The sequence below is a fragment of the Berghia stephanieae genome, chromosome 7 (assembly GCF_034508935.2).
Source record: "Berghia stephanieae isolate SIO BIC M18660-M18661 chromosome 7, UCSD_Bste_1.3, whole genome shotgun sequence".
Taxonomy (NCBI): domain Eukaryota; kingdom Metazoa; phylum Mollusca; class Gastropoda; order Nudibranchia; family Aeolidiidae; genus Berghia; species Berghia stephanieae.
Genome location: NC_088366.1, coordinates 3340359 through 3355358, shown reverse-complemented (window position 1 = coordinate 3355358; position 15000 = coordinate 3340359). Strand labels below are relative to the sequence as shown.

Here is a 15000-nt window from a genome sequence, read left to right as displayed (position 1 = left end):
ACACTTTTAATCAATGAGTCATAAACTCTTAACATAGTTTTCGTCCCTACTTGAAATGTTCTCAGTTTCCTTAGGATGTATAATCTTTGGGCAACTTTCTTAGATATTATGTATATTAATATGTTGAGAGAAATTGAGGGAACTGTCAATGGTTATTCTTAAATATTTAAAATATTCAACTATCTCAACATCATCTTTACCGATCGTCACACACTTTAATTAAGTCGTCTTTATTTTTTACACCAAACACCTGTTCTTTCGCTTTTTCAACATTTAATTCAAGCTGATTTTGTTCACACCAATATTGATGATGATCGTGATGATGATGATGACGATGATAATAATATTAATACAGTAATAATAATAATAATGATGATGTTGATGGAACGGTATCACGAGTGTGGTGAAATACCGTTCAAAGAGGTGCATATGGTCTCAATCGCAGAGTCGACTTGGGGTCCGAACCATAACCGTTCTGTGGAGGTGCTCAAATAGAATAAGAGTAGTGATGACAGCTGATTTCAATTTCATGTAAAGTAAAAGGCAGCCGAGAAACTATGATTTCATGTTGCCGGTTGCTATGCTCAATAGATGGCAATCAAGAGAGTCACAGCTGGGTTTTTTTTCCTTTTGTTTGAAAAATTCATATGTTCAGACCCCGTGCCATTGGACAAAATAATTGAACCATTCGGTACAGAAAATTCAATAATCTGATTTAAAAAGACGTTTTCGAGATCTACTTTTACTTCAACTATCATAATATCATGAACGTAAGAGCTCGTTGACTTCAACCAAAGCCAAGGCGCTCTTTGATAAAGGTCAAGGACAACCGAGTCGAGCTCTTCACTGCTACGTTCAGAAATGGTTATGATAACCGTAAACAAAAAAAGGGAAAAATAAATATTGCTAGAGGTTGAAGGTTACGGCATTGATCACTTTAAGCAGGCTTTAACTCTCCGTTAAGGATGGTAGTCAATAATGGAAAAACGTGGGTAGCAATTTCAATGGTAAGGCAAGAATAAACTGTGCGCTCCAATTCCTAGCTACGATCAAGAATGTCAGCTTGTTTGTCTCTTCTCTTTTCTTATTGAACCAAACCAAGACCAGAGTCTAAAGTCCACCAGTTTATTCCTCAAATTCATTCTTGCTCTTCATGTTAAAGTTAAAGTTTAAATTTAAACCTCTCAGAATTTGTTAAATCAAATTCTATTTTTTTTTCTTATATCAGATCCAGGCTAATGTAGGAACGTATTTATTGTTGTTGTTCGGGCTGATGTAAGTTGTTGTTGTGAATTGTTCTCATGCTGGGTAACCTTGGGTGTCAGTGTCATGGTGAGTTCCATTCACTGTGGTGTAGAAACGTGAGTTTGTGACGGATACATTTTTTTCCTTTTTTTTGTGTGGGGCTATGTGACTATGTGGTCCAGTGGTATGACACTCGCTTTCGAATCGGAAGGTCCAGGGTTCGAGTTTCGCTCGGCGCATAGTTGAGTCCTTGGAGAAGGCTCTTTACTCACGTTCTCTCACCTTACTCAGGTATAAAATGAGTACCTGGCTGTTTAACAGTGTTGTCTCTGTTCGAAAAAATTGTAATATCGCCTAACAGGCATTGTAGAAATAGTCAGTAATGATACAATAAAGTAATAACAAAATCCGTGTATAGATTATTGCTAACGTTTAATAGTGGATAGAACTTGGATTGATTGTATGGATCAGAGGACGAACCGTACAAGACTAAAAAACCGGAAGTAAACATTGAATACAATAGAAGTGCGTCGTAGTGCTTAAAATGTAAGACAAATGTTCGTGCGAAGCACCGACAGAACTGGTCGCCACACTACCCCTCCCCCAGCGGGGCGCAACAGTTGTTCAGCGGAATCTTGGTGGTAGCCGAGATTCTCGACCTGATCGAGTTGTTGTCGCCAGGCGTCCCGTGACAGGGGTCGAATTCACGCGTTTCAGTTGCGTGTCATCTGAATGAGGTAATGTCAATGGTTTTGGGTTGGCTGTTGTGTGGCTGATGTTAGTGTCTGAGTGTGAGAGGTGTGCAGTTTTTAGTCGATCGATGGAAATCTTTTCAGAGCGACCTTTCATGTCCAAAATGAAATATTTGTCCCTTTTGTCAATAATCCGATAAGGGCCGTCGTATGGACGCTGGAGCGGATGTCTGTGCGAATCAATTCTCACATAAACGTAACCAGTAGATGCCAGGTTGGATGGCACATATGTGGACTGTTGGCTGTGAAACTTGGGGGGTGGTGGTTTCATGGAACGTATTGTGTTTTGTATCCGCTGAACGAATTCTGACTTTGGTGTAGATGTTTCAGGACCAGTCGAAGACAAAAACTCTCCTGGAAGACGAAGGGTTGAACCGTAGACTAAATCAGCGGGGAACAGCCAGAGTCCTCTCGCCAGGATGTACGAATCCCCAGCAACACAATGGGTATCTCCGAATACCAGTTAGTGCCTGTGGTCCGGGCTTTCAGTGCTGCCTTCAGTTGGCGATGGAATCGTTCAATCATCCCATTTGCTTGAGGGTGATATGTGGTTGTTCGGTTGACGTTGATGCCCAAACACCTGTTGCACTCTGTCCAAAGTGCCGATGTGAATTGTGCGCCACGGTCGGAAGTAATGTTTTCAGGAACACCAAATCGGGAAATCCAATGGTGTATCAAAGCTTGAGCACAGGTAGAAGCATGAGCATCTGGAAGAGGAATTGCCTCTGGCCACCTCGTGAAGCGATCGATGACTGTAAACAAGTAAGTCATACCTTGGCTGATGGGTCCAACGAGATTAACATGGAGGCTACTAAATCGATTCGTTGGTAGTGGCCGGTCGACAAGTGGTGCTCGGGTGTGCCTATGCACTTTGGAAGATTGACAATGATGACACTCTTTACACCATTTACGTATGTCTCTTTTCATCCCATGCCAAACGAAACGTTGACTGATGGCGCGTTGTGTGGGCCGTGCGCTGGCGTGGGAGAGACCGTGAATCTGGTAAAAAATTTGTCGAGTCCATGACGTTGGAAGAATGGGGCGTGTTGCGCCTGTTGAAGTGTCACACAAGACTGTGGATGAACCAAATGGAATGTTCTCAAGTGTAAGACCTGTGGTAGATTTGCGATAAGATTCCATTTCCTGTGAGTGAACCTGGTCATATGCAAGTTTAGTGAAATCAGTAATGGAACAGATGCCTGAGTCTGTGGGCGTCATAATATTAAAACGCGAGAAGGCATCAGCTACCACGTTAAATTGACCTGTGATATGCTGAATATCAGTGGTGAATTCGGCGATGTAAGACAAGTGTCTTGTTTGTCGAGGCGAGCGGTCAGTTTGACTGATGAGAGCGGAGACAAGTGGTTTGTGGTCTGTGAATAATGTAAATGCCCTACCTTCCAGGAAATGCCTGAAGTGTTTGACAGCGCTGTAAGCGGCGAGCAGTTCACGGTCAAAAGCACTGTATTTTTTTTCTGTGGCTGAGAGCTTCCTAGATAAGAAGGCAAGCGGGACCCAGTTATGACCTTGCTTTTGTTCAAGTTGTGCACCGACAGCTGAGTTGGAAGCGTCAACTGTAAGACTTGTTGGGGCATTTGGTAGGGGATGGTGAAGGAGAACAGCGTGTTTCAAAGCCTCCTTGGCCTTTTCAAACGCCGTATTGCAGTCATCAGACCACACGATGGATTGTCCTTTGCCACTTGCCTGAGAATGTAGTGGGGCAAGGAAGTCTGCCACGTGTGGGATAAATCTGTGGTAATAGTTTAGCAAGCCAAGGAATCGCTGAAGGCCGGCACGGTCAGTGGGAGGGGCACTGTCACGTAGAGAGGCCACCCTGTCCGGTAGTGGAAGAATCCCTTCAGCAGTCACACAGTGGCCAAGAAAATCCAACTCGCTAACACCGAAAACGCATTTCGCCTTGTTGATCACAAGTCCGTTTGTAGAGAGGAGTTGAAAAAGTTCCCGTAAGTGTTCAATATGTTCTTTATGTGAATGACTGGCAACCAAAATGTCGTCAACATAGACGAAAGCGAAAGGTATGTCTCTCAAAATGCCATCCATGAGTCTTTGAAATGCTTGGGCAGCGTTCTTCAAGCCAAATGGCATCCGCACGAATTCCCACAACCCAAATGGCGTAATGATTGCTGTTTTTGGAATTGACGACTCTGCCATGGGAATTTGATGATAGCCCCTAATCAGGTCGATCTTGGAAAAGGTGTTGCATCCAGAAAGGCGGCTATTGAAGTCGTGAATATGAGGTAGAGGATACCGATCATCTTTGGTCACAACATTGAGGTGTCTGTAGTCACCGCAAGGCCTCAGTTGGCCATCCGATTTGGAAACTACATGTAGAGGGGATGCCCATGCTGATTAGAGCGATGGATGATTCCCATCTGCTCCATCTTGAAGAATTCAGCCTTTGCTGCAGTCAGTTTTTCTGGATTGAGACGGCGCGCTCGAGCGTGGACCTGCGGCCCATTGGTGATTATGTGATGCTCCACGCCGTGTTTGTTGCGAGATGAGTTAAACTGGGGAATGACAAGGTCTGGAAACTGTTGAAGGAGGTCAGAGTATGCAGTACTTGGGTGCACTGAGAGGCCGGCAAGGCTTATGGGTGAATTAGTATATTTAAGTAGAACAGAAATGTTGTCCATAGACAAGAGTCGTTTTCCTTTTAGATCAATTATCAGGGCGTTAGAAACAAAGAAATCTGCACCCAGGATGGGACATGTCACATCTGCCAGGTAAAATTCGTGATTGAGGACTTGATTAGATTTTATTTCTAAAGTGATGGTGCGTTTACCCCAGGTTTTGATTGATGTTCCGTTTGCAGCAGAGAGTGTAATAGAAGGTGTTAATGTTCTGCGGTCTTGAGTTGAGGCGGGGTATACAGAAACATCAGCACCAGTATCGATCAAGAAAGATTGTCCCAAACGTCTATCATAAATGGAAAACGTGTTTGAATTTGGATTGCTGACCGATTCCACGTTCATCGACCAGCCGAAGCGTTTCCCGAAGAAGGCAAGTTTTGTTTGTTTCCTTTGAGTTTGAGTAAACTGGAAAATTTACAACCATCTTGGCAGCGATGGGCGTCTGGTCCAAATCGTTGATGATAATAGCAAATAGAGTTGGGCATGCTATGTTGAAGAGGCTGTCGACGTTGGCGGACTGTCTTAATTGCAGCAACAGTCTCCTCTGACTGTGGTCCTGTGGTTGTTACATCCTGCTGAGGGTAAGTCAGGAATGGTGATGAGGAAATATGTTGCCACCGGACATGCGTGTCTCCCAGATCCTGTCAGCTGCCTCAGCCAATTCTTCTGTGTCTGTAAGATTGTGCCCGGCTAAAATGCCTCGAATGTCCGGGGGAAGGTTCATGAGAAATAATGCACGTTTCAGAGTGACAGGCTCATCATTCAGTGCATTTATCTTGCGCAGTAGAGCAGTTGGGCGTTTGTTACCAAGACCATTAAGATTAAGGAGTTCTGTGTCTTTCTGGGTCTGGGATTTGCCGAAGGTCTTGATCAAGGCTTTTTTTAAGCTGCCATATTTATCAAGATGTGGTGCGTTTACTAGCAGTGACTGAATTTCTTCTGCAGTATTTATGTCAAGAGAACTGACAACATAGTCGTACCTTGTCTGATCCTGAGTAATTTTCTTGGTGTTGAACTGTGCCTCCACTCTTGCGAACCAAACCTCCGGTGATTTAGTCCAGAATTCCGGGAGCTTGATGGAGACAGAGTTGATTTGTTGTTCACGGAAGTTGGTGGAAGCAGCAAGAGCCTGTAGTTGGCCTGTCAAATTCGCGACTTGTGAGAGATCTGGTTGAGCCATTTTACGTATTCGCGTCGGGGTCACCAATGTAGAAATAGTCAGTAATGATACAATAAAGTAATAACAAAATCCATGTATAGATTATTGCTAACGTTTAATAGTGGATAGAACTTGGATTGATTGTATGGATCAGAGGACGAACCGTACAAGACAAAAAAACCGGAAGTAAACATTGAATACAATAGAAGTGCGTCGTAGTGCTTAAAATGTAAGACAAATGTTCGTGCGAAGCACCGACAGAACTGGTCGCCACAGCATCACCCGTCATGATTCATGTTGCTGTTGGCCAGGAAACCATTGTACTTGTAAAGCGCTTAGAGCACGTTTAGTGGATATTGCGCTTATAATTATAAAAAAAAAAGCTTTAAAAAAAAATTAAAAAATTAAAACCGAAGGAATTAAGGTTGGTATAATTGAGTACGCTTATCTCTAAGGGTCCTTCTCTCCGCCATTTTTATCCCTCAACACAGCCACTAATCAGTTACTTGATATCTACTTATTACCGCGAAAAATGAATTGAAGTCTATTATCTAGATCTAAACGATAGACCACATCGAGTTAAGGAAATCTCGTGAAGTAGACCATAGTGAAATTCCCTGGATATGCATAATTTTATTTTACTGATTTCTGATATTTTACCTCTAGAAATTTACCATTCTTAAATATTGCAGATATTTCATTAAATATTTTGCTTTATCTGATAAATGTTATTTATGGTTTTGCCTTCATTTTTATACTTTTCCAGCACATTGACAGAGTTAGCTGAAGTGTGACAGATCTCATTGTAGGACAGACGGAATTACCCAGCCATGGCATATAACAATAGCAACATCAATGGTCAGATCAAGGTTTGTTGATTTACACTATAGGCCTATTCAATAATAAATTTTTTTAATCCACCGATATTTCCTTAATCCTTTACACAGGCAGCGTTTGATTTTACCGTAATGACATATCTTAATTTTTCACCGAAGGTCAGGAGCAATAATGATGCGAGTCAGGTTATATTTGAAGCTTGAGTCTCATCATTGTCTCTTCTCTTGAAAATGATTAAAGTCTGAAATTAAACTCAGAAAAATAATGGAAGAAGTTAAGATGAGCAAAAAACTCAAGTCTTGTCTTTAAAAACAAAAAAACAAAAAAAGCCCTTAAGCCCTTGTGATATTATACAGGTCAAAATCCACTCAATTTGATCCAAGCGCTGCACATGGGGTCTCACGCCAACAGTAACTCTCAACATTTAGGATGAGATATCACACCTGTAAGACTACGTTGTTACTGGCCACATACTCTTTTTCCCACCTGAGTATGATGAGATAATATGGGTTAAGAACTTTTTCCTAGAAATCAACTTTCTGCTGCTCATTTATATCTTGGCTACACATTTATAGAACTGTCATTCTGCTCAATCTCCTAACATCCAAAATAAAAAGAGGACATATGAAACAATTTCCACGAAAGTAAATAAAAGATTACACAATGTCAATCCTGGGAACATGCCTTGTCAAAACCAAACAAACGAAATTGCTTATTCAAATGTAGAATGTTTGGCAAATGTAATGATATGGAATGGGTGGTACATGATAGGCTAAATGGCAATTTTAATCAATGAATCTATCTGTTCATTTATTTCATCTCATTATGGTCAATATTTTTTTTTTCAAAACTGGAGCAAACTACAAAACAAAGTTTGATGAAACTCTGAGGACATTCCCACTAAGTGGCGTGCATTTCAATTAATCAGTTGATAAAATATAAGGATAAAATAAGCCACATAGAGATCATTTTAAATGATTCAACTGTTCTGTTTAAGGAATATTTCAATTATGGTAATTGACTATACTATGGTCATTAATTATTAATCACTATGATAAAGAGGATAAGAGTAAATAGTAATAATAATAAATTATAAAAATAATAATAATAATAATAATGATAATAATAATAATAATAATAATGATAATAATAATAATAATAATAATAATAATAATATAATAATAATAATAATAATAATAATAAAATAATAATATTAATAATAATAATGATAATAATAATAATAATAATATATAATAATATAATAATAATAATAATAATAATAATAATAAATAATAATTAATAATAATAATAATATAATAATAATAATAATAATAATAATAATAATAATAATAATAATAACAATAATGATGATAATAATAATAAGTATATATAATGATAATGATACTACTACTTTGACTATTACTACTACTACTACTATTACTACTTCTACTACTACTAATACAGTCCAAGCCGGTTTATTGGGACGGCTTGGTTCCCCAATTAAGCAGTGGCCATGAACTTATGAGATTTTTTTAGATTTAATAATAATAATGATGATAATAATAATAATAATAAAATAATAATAATAATAATAATAATAATAATAATAATAATAATAATAATAATAATAATATGATGATGATGATGATGACGACGATGATGATAATAAAATGATTATAATGATAATAATAGAATAATATTAATAGTAATAATAATAATAATAATAATAATAATAAATAATAATAATAATAATAATAATAATAATAATAAAATGATAATAATAATAATAATAAATAATAATAATAATAATAATAATAATAATAAATAATAATAATAATAATAATAATAATAATAATGATGAAAATGATGACGATGATTATTATTATTATAAATATTTATATTTCAGGAACCCTTACAGCCACCAGCAAAGTCAGAAAAAGATGGAACAGTTTTGATAACCTCAGGTATTAACAGCAGCGATGACGATGAATTCCACAATAATGACAAAGAAATGCAGATGGAGCTGGAAAATAATCCAGTGGACCGGGAACATTGGACAAATGGCCTTGACTTTATCCTGACCCTGATTGGCTATGCAGTAGGGGTCAGCAATTTATGGAGGTTCCCTTATTTATGTCTTAGAAACGGAGGAGGTGAGAGTTGTCTTGTTTTCATTTATTAATAATAGTTGACTTCAAAATCACTCTGTAGTGTAATATCGTGAAGTGCTTTAACTCTCTCCTTACCACCTACAGCAAAATCGTCGTATTTTTGTACACCACAATGATCTTTGTTTAATTAATAAGAACATAAAGCTGTTTTGTAGCTGTTTGAGTTTAAAAAATCAATTTTTCTGCTGGGTCGGCCTGCCATTTTCGGAAAAAAAATGAAAATGATCGTTGAGGAGAGAGTTAAGGCTTAAATAGTGGGACCAAAATTATTCTAAGTCATACGTTTCTCCTGCTAAATATCTGATTATAACTCCTGACATCAAAATTCTTATCTAAGGAGCTGATTACGACGCAACTCTGGCTTATGGAACGGTTATTAAAATGTTATAAACCATTGAATTTTGGCAGGGGTTCCTGACCTCCCATAGTTAGCAGGGAGGTACTCACTGTGTCTTCTATCTCCATATATCTGATTTCCAACTTGCTTTTTGTCTTTGTTTTGGAATGAGATTACCAGGTTTTGTCCTGACCCCCGCCAAACTCTTTGGCTGGGAGGGAAACAGTTGAATGTATAGTTATAGTTTTGGGAGATGATATATTTTTCCTTGTAAATCATCTCTCTGTATTATACTGTTATTTTTATTTTTTAACTCTTAGTGGGATCCTGTGCTGGTGTTTGGGTGAGACTTTTAGGTGATCTCAAACTAAGTACACTGATACTGATGGTGTGCTCTTGGAATCTACATCTGTTCCCTATTGGCACCTGTGTCTTACTTTTTCCTCGTCCTTTTAATAGTACATCTAGAATATTTTTACTATCCAATTTTCATCCTTTTTTACTGGCACAGGTATGGCCTAAATGTGATGCAAGCTTGTAAAACCCTTAAAAACAAACAAACAAACAAAACCGTTGAATTTGCACTTAATAAACATATGTCATTATTATTTCATTTAATGATATATCTTTTTTTATACCCCCCCCCCCCACCTCCCCACCTCAATCTTCCCAACAACTTTTCACAATCTCTCACTCAGGAGCTTTCCTCATTCCATTCTTCTTCTTCCTCTTTCTCTGTGGCATTCCTTTGTTCTACTTGGAGGTCTGCCTTGGTCAATTCTCTGGAATCAGCTCCATGTTTGTATGGAAGATGTGCCCTGTATTTAAAGGTATGTATAGGATACAGCACCAATCATCATCATCATCATCATTGTTATTATCATCATCTTCATCATGACCATCATTATATATATCATTTTTAATAACAACATCAAATCTCTAGATTTTCATGTTTATATTTCAAATTCAGTTTTCAGCTTCTGGCCTAGCCAGGCATAATACCACACGGAGGATTTTAGTCACATATATAAGATAAATTATCTCAGTTGATTGCATAGAACATACATCCATTTTAAAGTTTAAAGTTTTCTCTGTTAAATGCGCTTTTTTAACAATGAAGAATTTCCATTTAGACATAAAACAAATACATTGCTACCTAAAAAAAAACTTTTTTAGATAAACTTCATTATTGTCTAATGTTAACTGTCCCTTTCATCCAACCCAGGTATTGGTTATGGCATGGTGTTGGTGTCAGGATTTGCCTGTATCTATTACAACACAGTCATCTCATGGGTTATCTACTACCTTGTCAATTCCTTCCAGAGTGAGCTCCCCTGGACATCCTGTGGCAATTGGTGGAACACGCCGACTTGCATCAAAAGCTCTGATGCTCGTAGCAAAATGAGTTACAATCAGTCGTCATCTGTACTCATGTCGTGGCTTTTAAACTTCTCAAATTCGTCTACAGACGTTTTTTCACCTTACAACATTAGCAGCAATGACACAATAGTTGATGTCTCATTCTTGGAAGCAAATGTCACATCAAGCGATGATTGGTTCAGCTGGTTTGAGAGGTTTGCTTCGTCCAATCAGACACTTGTGGAGGAAATCTTGAGTGTGAATATGTCAATGCTGACTTCCAATGCGACATCATTTTATTTCACCCCTTGTCTTAACAGCTCTTCCTTGTGTCTAATGGAGGGTAAAGGTCAAAAGCCTGACTACAAGACTGCAGCGGAGGAATTTTGGCAGTACAACGTGTTGAGGAAGACAGATGGTTTAGAAGATCTGGGTAATCTTCAACTACACAGTTCTCTGTGTCTATTTGCTGCATGGGTACTGGTGTGTCTCTGTCTCATTAGAGGGGTTAAAAGTCTGGGAAAGGTGGTCTATGTGACGGCACTATTGCCATACGTCCTTCTTACCATATTCCTAATACGAGGTTTAATGTTGCCAGGATCGCTAGATGGCATTATATTTTATGTCAAGCCAAATTTCTCGAGACTTGCCGATTTTAGTGTGTGGATCGAGGCGTGTTTACAAGTCTTTTACTCCCTGGGTCCTGCCTGGGGTGGGCTCATCACCATGGCTAGCTTCAACAAGTTTAACAACAATTGTTTCAGAGATGTGATGATCGCGTCCTTAGCTGATGGCCTCACTAGTTTCTATGGAGGGTTTGTCATCTTCTCTGTGGTTGGATTCATGGCCCATGAGGCAAACAGCACTGTCACAGACATTGCTACTGAGGGCCCTGGCCTCGCCTTAGTGGCCTACCCAGAGGCCATCTCCAAGCTTCCCTTTCCACAGATTTGGGCCGTTCTATTTTTCTTCATGTTGCTACTATTAGGCTTAGATAGTCAATTTGGCATGTTTGAGACGGTGGTGGCCGGTTTCATCGACGCTTTTCCACAGCAGCTGAAGAATAAACGGATGTTTCTCAATTTTGGTCTGGCCTTGGTCAGTTTTTGTATCTCTCTACCACTGGCCACCCAGGGAGGTATATATGTGTTTACATTACTAGACTGGTACGTGGCTGCCTTTTGTGTTATGTTTATTTCCTTACTCGAGTGTATCATTATAGGCTGGGTCTATGGATTGGACAGGTTTTGTAACGATGTTCATTTAATGTTCGGTTATTATCCAAGTGTCTTTTTCAAAGTTTGTTGGGCCATCGTCACTCCTATTATCATGGCTGTGGCCTTTTTCACAACTTGTGCCCAGTATAAATTACCAGTGTACGACAAATATAAGTACCCTGACTATGCCAATGTCATCGGGTTCATCATTTCTTTCATCCCCCTAATCCCTATCTTTGTCATGGCCGTTCTAGTCATTCTCAGAGAAAAAGGGAGCTTGTTTAACCGCTTGAAGGCTTCAGTCAGACCTGCGAAGGATTGGGGTCCAGCACCCAGGAAGCTTAAGATCATGTACTTGGAGCAACAGGCCAGTCACCCACGAAAATCTCGTCTACAGACATTGATTAAGAATTAACAAAACAGAATTTTGACAATGTCATGCTCTAATCAGTTGTCTGTTGTTATAAACTTTTATTTAGGAGACACAAAAGACATGAAATTTTCTCTAAATTTAGACTATTAGAACTATAGTTTGTTGCAAAACTCAAGCATGGGTGTTTTGACCTGTATTTTTGAAACGAGTACATTGAATTGAATTCAATTGAAACTTGGCAACGCTACTCCGGTTACAATTAATATTGTGAATTTATCTTTCTCAATACTAATAATCAATTCATTACTAAGTTTGCTTTTTAACACCATATGAGAAACTCAGTCGCTCTTAGTTCAAAACTTACACAGCTTTACGACACCAGTTGAACACAACTTATTGTCATATGTAAAGCATATGAATGCACCCTTTCTTATTGCAGCAACAGTAACAAATAACAAAATTTCAGCCTCATAGTCGTTATAATATTCAGTGGTGTATTGCTTTTCTTTGAATCGTTCTTATTCTTCTTTGTTCACCTTTGTTTGAATATCTAGTTGGGGAAGGAATGCCGTTGTCTACCTAAGCTCCGTCAGATGCCTATACAGGCTAGTCTGCAGAGGTGTGGTACTAGGCCAAAAACCCTCTTTCACTCTTGCATACTTTGGCAGTATCTAGGCATGGTAGACCAGCCTCAGACTTGCATCGATGGGGTTATGCATCATCTCCAAAATGCCCAGCATGTGATGACCCTTGCCAAGACATGGACCACATCATTTTGAAGTGCCCCGCATTAGCACCCCCAGGCGGCTACCAAATGGTTCATGAGGCGGACAGTGCTTTCGCGGATTGGGTGAAGCGAATTAACGTGGAGTTGTAGCCATACGAAACTACTACTACTACTGTGGCAGGTCTGGTGTGCATGATGGGCGTCATTTTCTCCTTTCTGGTTGGGGTCTACAGTACAGACCTCTCATGGCGTGGATCAGGCCACTTGCTATGTCTTTGATCTCCCTATAACTGTTTTCCGGTTACTTTCATAATTGTCTTGGAATGAGATTACTTTGTCCTGACCCTGGCCGGAGTCATTGGCTGAGAGGGAAACAGTCAAATGTATAGTTATAGTTTTGGGAGATGACAATTTTTCCCTTGTAGTATTTTGTTTTGTTTTGAATAACATGTTTTGTAAGCACTTGAGTCTGTTATCTTGGTGGGATCCTGAGCTTTTGTCTAAATAGACTGATAGTTTGTTTTTGGAATCTATATCTGTTCTTTATTTGAATTATTCCCTTTTGTCTACTTAGACTTATCTCATGTACTTTTGATAAATCTAGACTTTTTTTTATACTATAATCCCATTTTCTGTCTTTTTTTCTGATACTGAAATGACCTAAATGCGTCACCAGAGGCATAAAACCTTTATAAACAAACATTCTTCTTCTTTGTCACAATCACGCATGCCTGCTTCTCTTGTTTTGAAAATCTTGTGCATTTGGTTTTTGAGGTGATTGTGCCGTGATCGTCCTGCTGTGAAGCGGTTCCAGATGCATGTTAACTCTTTCCTCCTTCCCTGGTTTGCAAAATGGAAGGCAGGGTGCCACCAGATTGCTTTGGCTCTACACCCACGGGAATCCTCAGGTTTATTTTTGGGACATCGTGATTGAAGGGCAGTGGATGCAGGTTGTTGCAGTTATCGGGGTCGGCAATTACTCCTGTCCAGGGTATTTGAGCCTTTCGGCCCAGCGACTCGTGACTTCGGACAACTTTTCTGTTAGGATGTGCTTCCTTAGCCTTTTGTCATCCAAGACTTGTTGAATCATTCAGAGCAATTGATTTTGAAATGTAAAATCACCAAAGTGCAAAACATTGCTATAAGATAGATTGAGTAATTTGAAAATGATGCCAATCGAAGCTTTGAAACTGTCAGTGTTACAACTAACATATATAGAAAAAAATAGATTAAGTTATAGACAAGGCTGTGAGGTTCTAGGGTCATGGATAATCAATTTGGGAAGCGTTGTGATACACCACTGAAAATAACCAACATAATGTTATCTCATACCATCATTATAGTAAAATTCTGTTATTCCATTGTGATTACTTGAGCTTTTCTACTTGATATTTTATATAGCGCAACATCCACTAAACGTGGTCAAAGCGCTTTACAAGGGGCAGCAAGTAACATGGAGAACGAGATGTGACGCCTGTTTGGGGATATTGCAATTTTTTTTCCGACAGCCCTGTTAGCGGCCAGGTACTCATTTTACACCTGAGTACGGTGAGAGAATGTGAGTAAAGAGCCTTTTCCAAGGCCTCAACTATGCACTGAGCGAGGCTCAACTCAGGACCTTCTGGTCCGAAAGCGAGTGTCATACCACTAGACCACATAGCTGCATGTTATCTCATACATCATTATAGTAAAATTCTGTTATTCTGATGTGATGAAATAGAAACATTGCCAACATCAAATGAATTTGAGAATCTAAAATCATTTACAAAGATACAGATTTGATCTTTTATATTGACAATATTTAAAAAAATCCAAGACTTCATGCAAAGTATCACGCAAATCTGTCAGGCGATTGATGGGGAATTGAGCAAAAGACATGCTCTTGCGTTTTGAAATGAACTTTTTTTGTTCAATTGTGCAATAGTATGTATGGTCTATAAATATGTGTGACTTTTTATTATATGGACAACCTTTCGATGGATCTTTTTCCTTTACATAGTAATATACGGTTGTTAAAATTTTCAGTTACACAGTTAGATAGTACAACACTGTCAATTTGTGTGAATTTTATTGTTTGTATCTTAAAGAAACTGATTATTTGACTATACATGTGGGATTAACTCTCTTGAATTAATCCTCATGCATATGAACTTGAGAGGGTTAAGAAAGTGT

The 15000-nt window shown here is 38.8% G+C and overlaps 4 protein-coding genes across 5 annotated transcripts in view; 2 read left to right on the top strand and 2 right to left on the bottom strand.

The window, feature by feature from the left end:
* Window positions 1-13452, top strand: part of LOC144976371 (sodium- and chloride-dependent betaine transporter-like) — a 79485-nt gene extending 66033 nt beyond the window's left edge. For both annotated transcript variants that reach the window (XM_078920630.1, XM_078920631.1), the window contains exon 6: window positions 10964-13452. The gene's annotated coding sequence lies outside the window, so the exon portion shown is untranslated. The remainder of the gene's footprint in view (window positions 1-10963) is intronic.
* LOC144976370 (sodium- and chloride-dependent glycine transporter 1-like) lies at window positions 892-13452 on the top strand. Its single transcript, XM_078920629.1, has 5 exons — window positions 892-1007; window positions 6574-6676; window positions 8551-8797; window positions 9851-9982; window positions 10378-13452. Exons 2-5 carry the CDS (start codon window positions 6638-6640, stop codon window positions 12141-12143), a joined length of 2184 nt encoding a protein of 727 aa, XP_078776755.1. The 5' UTR covers window positions 892-1007; window positions 6574-6637; the 3' UTR covers window positions 12144-13452.
* On the bottom strand, window positions 4340-4990 carry LOC144976185 (uncharacterized). Its single transcript, XM_078920365.1, has one exon. It carries the CDS (start codon window positions 4988-4990, stop codon window positions 4340-4342), a length of 651 nt encoding a protein of 216 aa, XP_078776491.1.
* On the bottom strand, window positions 5235-5828 carry LOC144976184 (uncharacterized). The gene has a single exon (XM_078920364.1). It carries the CDS (start codon window positions 5826-5828, stop codon window positions 5235-5237), a length of 594 nt encoding a protein of 197 aa, XP_078776490.1.
* Window positions 13453-15000: the final 1548 nt, after the last annotated feature.